The sequence below is a fragment of the Sinocyclocheilus grahami genome, unplaced genomic scaffold (assembly GCF_001515645.1).
Source record: "Sinocyclocheilus grahami isolate Dianchi unplaced genomic scaffold, SAMN03320097.WGS_v1.1 scaffold234.1, whole genome shotgun sequence".
Taxonomy (NCBI): Eukaryota; Metazoa; Chordata; class Actinopteri; order Cypriniformes; family Cyprinidae; genus Sinocyclocheilus; species Sinocyclocheilus grahami.
The window spans coordinates 103,384-112,382 of NW_015505413.1; the positions used below are offsets into that span (position 1 = coordinate 103,384).

Sequence of the window (8,999 nt, forward strand, 5' to 3'; positions counted from 1 at the left end):
TGACTGACTGACTGTTCTAAGCTGGATAATGTCAGTTTGAGCCTCAGGCCATCTGACTCCTCAATGGTGTGTGTCTGCATGCGTTCAGCCCCCTTTGTTACATTAATGTGTGTGCGACATGCAGAATATACACTAAAACTGATGGGGCACGACCTAAAATGGACTGAAGGTCTGTTCTGATCGTAACAGCAGGGAAAAGGGAAATAACAAAGCAGAATGGGATTAGTATAATGCAACTAACCATATAATCATGCATAGGTAGAATAGCCTTTAAAGGTTAATAACTTGCATTATTAACTTTTTAAAACGATGGAAAATCCTACCCTTATCTTTTGTTCTTTTGTCATAAGTGGAGTTGCCATTAAACTCTACAGCATTTTGGAGCAAATTCATCTGTTTCTAGACGACAGTGAAATTAGGCACAAATCAGCATGGCCAGGTTATAATAAATAAATAAAAAACAAATAAAAGACTTTATTTATTTATTTATTTAGTCATTTAGCAGACGCTTTTATCCAAAGACACACATATACACACACACACACACACACACACACACACTGAAGATAAATATAGATAAAGTAGAATTAAAATAGAATAGAAAGTGCTAGAGTTAGAGGGTCAAATAAAGGTAAGGACTTATGCACATTACATACACGTTCACTTGCTGCATTGATAAATATGGGTTTTGTGAAATGAGTGCTGAGAACATGAAACCATAGAAATTCAAGAGACCATAATCTAAATGTTAAAAGCCAAAATTCATAATATTTCGAATAATTCATTTATTTTATTATACATGAATAATGTTTATACATTTTATAGCATTTACATATATAATAATATAATAAATGTAATAATATAATATTTTTATATTTTATTTAGGGTTGCAAAGGGGTGGACATTTTCCAGAAACTTTCCAAAAGTTTCCAACAATTCCTGAAAATTTCCATAAATGTCCAACATTTCTGGAAATTATAATGTTTTTGGCATGTGCAGTTCAAAATAGTTTTAATATGATTTCAAGGACTTTTTTTTTTTTTTACTTTTTTTTTTAAGTATTTGATTTGTAAAACAAAGCGAAACAAAAGCAAAACATTATATTTTTACTTTTTAGTATTTGATCCTCCTTATCTGTAAAACAAAGCAAAACAAAAAAACAAAAACAAACAAATAAAAAACGTTTTCCATTTCAGGGACAACAAATTTGGATCCTTCAAGTGTTTGTTTCCTATTTTCCTTTCCTTCTGCACTTTCCCTGTCTTAATTTCTCTTTCTCATTTGTTTGTTGTTCTTTCTCTCTTTTGATTTTAGCTAAGCCTAGAAATCACCAATAACACATTGTAACAATAACGAAACAAACAAAATGCTCAGAACACCTTGGTAACCATGAAACCCTATCCTGACAACCACTCTGGCAACTGTTGCACGAGCAATCACAACTCACACTTCCTTCATAAAATCTACAAATCCAGAATTCAGTTCCACTTGGCATGCCGGGTTTAGCGTGTCATAGGCCTGATGATCTGTTTCTCCAGCTTGAGGAACAGTCATGTCTCAGGGGCACTGAACGCCCCTCTGGCCCTGCAACTTCATTTCATTAGCGGATCAGACCGGCATCTGTTCCTGTCTCGCCCCTCCCACATTCACACTGCCTCCCGCCACTGCCACAGGGACCTAAATAATCTTTATCCCTCAAACCAGCTCTCCATGTTTCTTGATTGAGACGACACAATTGGCAGCAGCTGCACCGTGTCCCTTTGGCTCAAGGCATTTGAGCATGTGCGTTAAGGAGGTTACTATTGCAAGTGTTTCATCTCAATATCTTTTCATTTCTTATAAAGCAGTGAAAGGATGAAGACACAGGTGGCTCCTTCCAGAAGCACGGCCATTAGAAATAGTCTTTCTCCAAGCAAACAGCAGAGCACACGTCTGTCACACATGCTGTTAAATAATACTGTGCACATATAAAGCCCAGCTATACAAATACACTATTAACGTACACTTATATACAGTGTAATATGAAATACACTCTTGTTTAATAATATAATAATAAACAAATACATCAATAATGCATATTATTTAAATGTGCATATGTGTGTGTGTGTGTGTGTATTTATACTTACAAAATACAGTTTTAAAACAATATATAAAAAAATGTAATTAAAAAAAATATATAATTATAAACAATAGAATAATCAATTTAAAGTCTATACATTTCAGCTATTGAATGTTTAATGGTCTGAACCAAGTCTCTCTTCCTCACACTATTGGAAATCACTGAAAGAGATGAAGGCAGCAAACAGCACATTCATTTAGAGCTTAATTTGTGTTTTTGTTTCAATTAACCGTAATAACTTGACATTTATGCTCTCTAACGTGTAGCCTTTTATTTCCTACTAAAGAAAACAAAATCCTTCCCAGGCACCAAACAGACATCTCTGATATGACCTCAATATTAATGAATCATAATTGTTGTTATGCACTGTAAAGCCACATTTTGGCAGTCGCAGAGACATCATAGCTATATTGTAATAATAATAGTAATTAAAATAAATAAAATAACATGACAGATGTGTACTTCCACAATGTGCACATCAGTTTGAAAAGTTTTGCATTTGAAAATGTATTTAATTTTGTATACACCAAACAGCAAGTACCTTTTTTTCATAAAGGATCTTTGATATGTGTTATCAAGTTGAGATTTTGTTTATAATTATTTTTCAAATAATTAATAAAAACATGAAGTTTTAACTTGATACATCAATACTTTTTGGTTACACTTATTAACCTATTATTACACTGTAATTGCACAATATTAATTAACAATGTACTTACTATAGGTTTAGGGTTTGGTTTAGGATTAGGCTAGTTGCTTGAATTAATTTTAATTGTATAAATACACATAATTATACTGTTATTACTATAGTAAGTACATGAAACAAGCAACAGGCAAATGCAAAACAATTAAATGCATTTTCCACATGCATATAACCTAATGCAATCTAACATCACAAACCACCTTTACATGTCAGTTCTTTTTCATGATACTTATTCAAGGTTCAAGGTTCAAATTTATTATAAGCCCGATTGCTGGTGCAGCATAAAATTAGTAAACATCATACAAAACACACAAACAAAACAAATAGCAACACAGCATTCTGACATCTTACAGATTTAAAAGCCTTACAGCAGTGGGAATAAAAGAATGTCTGTACCATGTACTTATTCACATCTACATCACTGAAAAAAGTTCTCATTACAGAAATCCGCCCTGCTCGTTCACAACAAGCAGATGCTGGAAAAAAGTTTGACCAGAGGGCAAAATAAACAATTGAATTTTCGTTAACCCAGCTAATAGAATTAAGGCAGGATAAAGTAGAGGCTGTCACAGGGTCGTGCTCTTAAAAGCCAGAGAGAGTCCACAGCCAGCAGAAGTGGACCAAGACGAGGACCAGTGGACACCTACCAACCGAGACATCAAACTGAAACCGGATCTGAAGTCAAGATAAGAAAACTCGACAGATATGCCAAAGAACAACAGCAGCGAAAAGAAGTGAATGCTACCACAGTAAAACGACAAAAAAAACTTGAGGTGAGAGAATATCTTCAGGAAAGCCCAAAGACGTCAAAAGGGCCTTCAAGCAGAAGACGACCCAGGCAATGCGTCTTCTGAACAAAGATCTTCGGTTGCAAGACATCACCCTCATGTACCTCACCGTTTTGGTCACTGTGGTGGTGCTCTTGGTGGCGTCCTACCAGGCTCCTGCGGTCCACTCCAGACCCGCCCTGGCCTATCACATCCCCTTAGACCCCTCGGGTCAGCTGGAGCTGTCCTGGAACATCAGCTATCCCACCCAGGAGGTCTATCTGGAGCTGAAAGTCAAAGAGCTCCACCATGGCGTTTTGCTGGGCATGTCCGATCGGGGAGAGCCCACAAATGCTGACCTGGTCCTTCTGTGGGACGACGGTCACAAATCCTATTTTGGGGTAAGAATAGTTTATAAGATTTGACTTTATGATGGTTTTTGCTTTATGGTATTGCAAATCTGCTCCAGGGATGGTGTAGGATTATGTGCTTTTGCAAAATTTAGAATCTTGTCAATATGAGTGTTTTTGTATATATAGACCTGGTCCTTCTGTGGGACGACGGTCACAAATCCTATTTTGGGGTAAGAATAGTTTATAAGATTTGACTTTATGATGGTTTTTGCTTTATGGTATTGCAAATCTGCTCCAGGGATGGTGTAGGATTATGTGCTTTTGCAAAATTTAGAAATATGAGAATATGAGTGTTTTTGTATATATATATATATATATATATATATATATATATATATATATATATATATATATATATATATACACATATACAGTATATTATATTATATTATATTATATAATATATATTTCCCAGTTGATTAATCATAATATAAGACAGTTTTGCATTTCAAGTTTTTGGTTATGTTGATTTAATTAATTTAATTTTTTATTTAAATATGACATCTAATCTGAACACTGGATAAACAGCTAGAAAATCTACCATGTGTTAAGAACAAAATAAATCAGATGAATGTTATATGAACAAACCCTTTAGAATATAGATTGGGTTATAAGTTAAGTTATATAGAAAGTTTGGTTTGCTACTGAAGAGGACATTTCTGGCTAATTTTGAGACAACAGACTTTAAAGGTGTACTGTAAGAGGCAAATAGATAAAGTGTAATAAAATTAACAGTTAAATGTGGATTCTGCTCTTTCTACTACTTTGAAAGAACTGTGTGTGAAAAAACAAGGGTTTTGCCTGCAGTGTCTTGCCTTAAAAATTAATTTTGTGTTTAACCAGAAGAAACATTAGTCATACAGGTTTGGAACGACATGAAGTTGAGTAAATAATGACAGAATTTTCATTTTTGGGTGAACTATTTAAAAGGCCGCGCTCAACTTGGGATTTTTTTGTTGCTAAATAATGAACGACTGATGACAAATTTCTAACCCCAGTGTCAGAGCAAACGCTCTCTGTTACTCTTGAGTCTGAAAAGTCTTGCTTTCTGGATCTTGTTATGATTGCCCGGCTACAGTAGACACCCACACACGTAGAGCTCTTGTTCAGTCATATAGTGCAATACTGCTTCCTAACATCGAGCTGAACAGCTCACGTCTGGGTTTTGCCTGCCGCGCCCCAAATAAAGTGCTTGAAAGTAGAAGGTCATGCATGTGTCAAGGCCCCCCTTCATTCATTATGCATGATTTATTTTATTATTTTGCCTTTGGACTGCACAGTTCGGTCCGTTTTGAATAAATGTTGTATGGCCAGCCGCTCTGCCTTCCTCCCACAGCGTATGTCAAGGAGAAGAGTTACAGACAGTGAGTCAAAACATTGTAGGGCATGGAAAATGGCTGGCAGTAAAATATTTCAAATTCAGCATATTAGAATGATTTCTGAAGGATCTTATATTAAAACATAGTTATAAAATTGTTGTAATAATGTTTCGTAATATTAATATTTTTTACTGTATTTTTTAGTTAAATAAATGCAGCCTTGGTGAACATAAATATTTTTATCTCACAATTCTGACTTTTTTTCTCAGAATACTAACCTTAGCATTTATTAATAATATAGAATTTTGTCTTGCAATTCTGAGTTCACATCTCACAATTCTGCGTTTATATAAGACACTTCTGACTTTTATTTCAGAATTCTGAGTTTACATCTCGCAATTCTATTTTTTGTGTATGTGTGTGTGTTTGTCTGTGTTTATGCTATGGAATAAATAATGAAAAAAGGTAATTACGACTTCTTATCTTACAATTCTGACTTTTTCTTGCAATTGCAAGTATGTCTGACAATTCTGAGATTTCTTCTCATAATTTCAATTGTATATAACAAATGAGTTTATATCTCACAATTCTGACTTTTTTCTCATAATTCGGAGATTGTGAGATAAACTCAAAATAGCGAGATATGAACTCACATTATGAGAAAAAGGTCAGAACTGCACAATATAAACTCAGAATTGCAATATATAAACTTGCGATTTTGAGAAAAAGTCAGAACTGCAAGATATGAACACAATTCTGAGGAAAAAGTCAAAATTGTGGGCTTTAAACTCACAATTCAGAGAAAAAAAGACAGAATTGCAAGATATAAATTCAGAACGGCAAGAAATTAATTCACAATTCTGAAGAAAAAGTCAGAATTGTAAAATATAAACTCACGTTTCAGAGAAAAACACAGAATTGCAAAATATAAATTCAGAATAGCAAGATATGAATTCACAATTATGAGGAAAAAGTCAGAATTGTTATATATAAACTCACAATTCGGAAAAAAAAATCAGAATTGCAAGATATAAATTCAGAATTGCAAGAAATTAATCCACAATTCTGAGAAATTCAGAATTGTGAGACATAAACTTACAAGTCAGAGAAAAAGACAAAATTACAAGATATAAATTTAAAATGGCAAGAAATAAACTCTGAATTGTGAGATATAAATTCAGAAATCTCACCCTTTTCTTGCAAATTCCGAGTTTATACCTCACAAATTCTTCGTTTAAATCTTGTCATTCTTTTTTTCCGCCACAGAATTTTCTCTTTCAATTCAAACTTTTTCTTGTAATTCTGACTTTTTTTAATAAGAATTGTGAGGAAAAAAGCCACAATTACCTTATTTATTCCGTGGCAGAAATGGTCTTCCATACATAAAAGCCTTAAAATATTTGAATGGTAGAGACATAGTCAAAATGATGTTTTCATGATTGCATTTCATTTTCTTAGGATGCTTGGAGTGATAATGAAGGCAGAGTGATGTTGGACACTCAGCAGGACTATGAGCTGCTGGAGACTCATCAGTCGACTGAAGGCTTCTTCCTGCTCTTCAAAAGACCATTCAGCACCTGCGACCCGCACGACTACATCATAGAGGTGCGTTAGTAAACAAATGAATCAGAATAGCAGATAGAGAGGGTAGAGGTAGTACAAAGAGACATGTGGACAATAATATTGGGTCAGGAAATAACGTTTTGTGCTTAATTTACAGTAGTATTGTTTCCTGGCCTAAATGTGTGTAAGTGTTAGGAAAGAGTCTAAATTAAATGTATATAAACCTTGTCGTTATTTACTCACCCTCATGTCGTTCCAAAACTGTATGATTTTCTTTTTTTCCTTGAAATACAAAACAAGATGTTTTGAAGAATGTTCAGGCTGCTCTTTTCCATAGAATGAACATGGGTCTGGAAAAACATCAACGTGAATTTAAATAATGACTAAAATAACAACAGGATTCCTTATTTCCAGGAAGGTACTGTCCACATCATCTACGCCATGCTGGAGCGGCCCATCCTATCTTTGCATGAGCTCAACATATCCCGTCTCCAGCCTGGCATCCAGCGAGTGCTGCTCCTGCGTCCAGACGCTCCGTCCCCTGCTCTCCCGAGAGATGTCCGCACACTGGAGGTCCTGGCCCCTGATGTCATCATCCCCACACAGGAAACCACTTACTGGTGCCACATCTATCAGCTCCCGCCTAATATGCCCAAGAACCACATTGTCATGGTAACCTGAAAGTCTTGGAGCCACTTGCACATTACATTTAACCTTTCTACGTGAACCTTCAGAGACATGATACCTATATAATTGCTGCATACGAGGTACTTTGACCAATTATAATGCTCTTTATTAAAACACTTTTGGGGTGATGTAAAAACTGGATCTGAATATAATTAATGGAGTTTCTAATGCAATCATTATTACTTTTGAAATTCAATTCAAATTTATTTGTATAGCGCTTTTCACAATGCAAATCGTTGCAAAGCAGCTTTACAGAAAATTTTAAGTTGCTACATTATATTTAGGAGTATGTTATTAGTGGTGACTATGGCAGAAATGTACAGTAAAAATCATGCAGTTAGTTACAAATTACTGTACATTACTGTTTCTCTTCTATGCCCTGCCTTTCTGAAACGCGTAGATTTTTACAAAGCTCATCGGTCTGAAAAGCGAGGTGTGCTCTGATTGGCCAGCTATCCAGTGCGTTGTGATTGGCCGAATACCTCAAGCGGAAATGTTACGCCCTTTACCTTACTGTGATGCCGTGTCCCGGCGCGACGAGACAAAACCAATAAAACCCATTATAAACGAGGCATTTGTAGCATCCAGTGGGGACATAATTACTGATTATAATGACTTATACTGTCTTTTTACGCGTTGCGTTGCATCACGCCATGTAAACATAAAACCATGTCTGCATTTGTGATTGGAGAAATGACAAATGACAAGTGCTGCTCTACACTGCTCAAAACTGTGAATGAAAACATAAAACCATGTCTGCATTTGTGATCGGAGAAATGACAAATTACAAGTGCTACACTGCTCAAAACTGTGAATGAATCTGTGAATTCATTATTGAATGCTGTGAATCAGCATTATTTTTCAGAACACCAGCATTGTTGGCTAATCTCCCAGGAAACAGTCCTTGTCCTCCGTAAAATGTGCTGCACACATCTGAATATTTGGGTTGAACTGTTCTGGAACAGTGTTGTAAATACAACTTAACCACTGATTTCTAGATGTGTCCTCTTTTGGAAGACCAAACAAAGTAGTTTCGCTTTCACAACGAAACACACATTGTCTCCACGACATGGCGATTAACCACTGATTTCTAGATGTGTCCTCTTTTGGAAGACCAAACAAAGTAGTTTCGCTTTCACAACGAAACACACATCGTCTCCACGACATGGCGACGGCGGTAACAATACTACAGCGAGAATAAAAGTTACGCTTTCTTTCTTTGAGTGAACATTTGGGCGGCTTTATGCAAATCTTCCCACATCGTGACGTAGACATGTGGGGGCGTGTTAGAACGAGCCGTTTTAGGAGGGATAAAGAATTTTATAAAGAATATCTCTTTGGGTTTGAGACTTCAGTCTTTGCAACTTTAGGGATCTTATCTATTCACAAACAGCTTGTAACACTCCAAAGAGAAAGGAAAACTTGAAA

The 8,999-nt window shown here is 35.5% G+C and overlaps 1 protein-coding gene across 1 annotated transcript in view; it reads left to right on the top strand.

The window, feature by feature from the left end:
- Window positions 1-3,663: 3,663 nt before the first annotated feature.
- Window positions 3,664-8,999, top strand: part of LOC107597665 (dopamine beta-hydroxylase-like) — a 14,034-nt gene continuing 8,698 nt past the window's right edge. Inside the window, exons 1-3 of the mRNA XM_016288830.1 lie at window positions 3,664-3,990; window positions 6,780-6,926; window positions 7,299-7,556. Coding sequence (XP_016144316.1) covers window positions 3,664-3,990; window positions 6,780-6,926; window positions 7,299-7,556 — 732 coding nt within the window. The remainder of the gene's footprint in view (window positions 3,991-6,779; window positions 6,927-7,298; window positions 7,557-8,999) is intronic.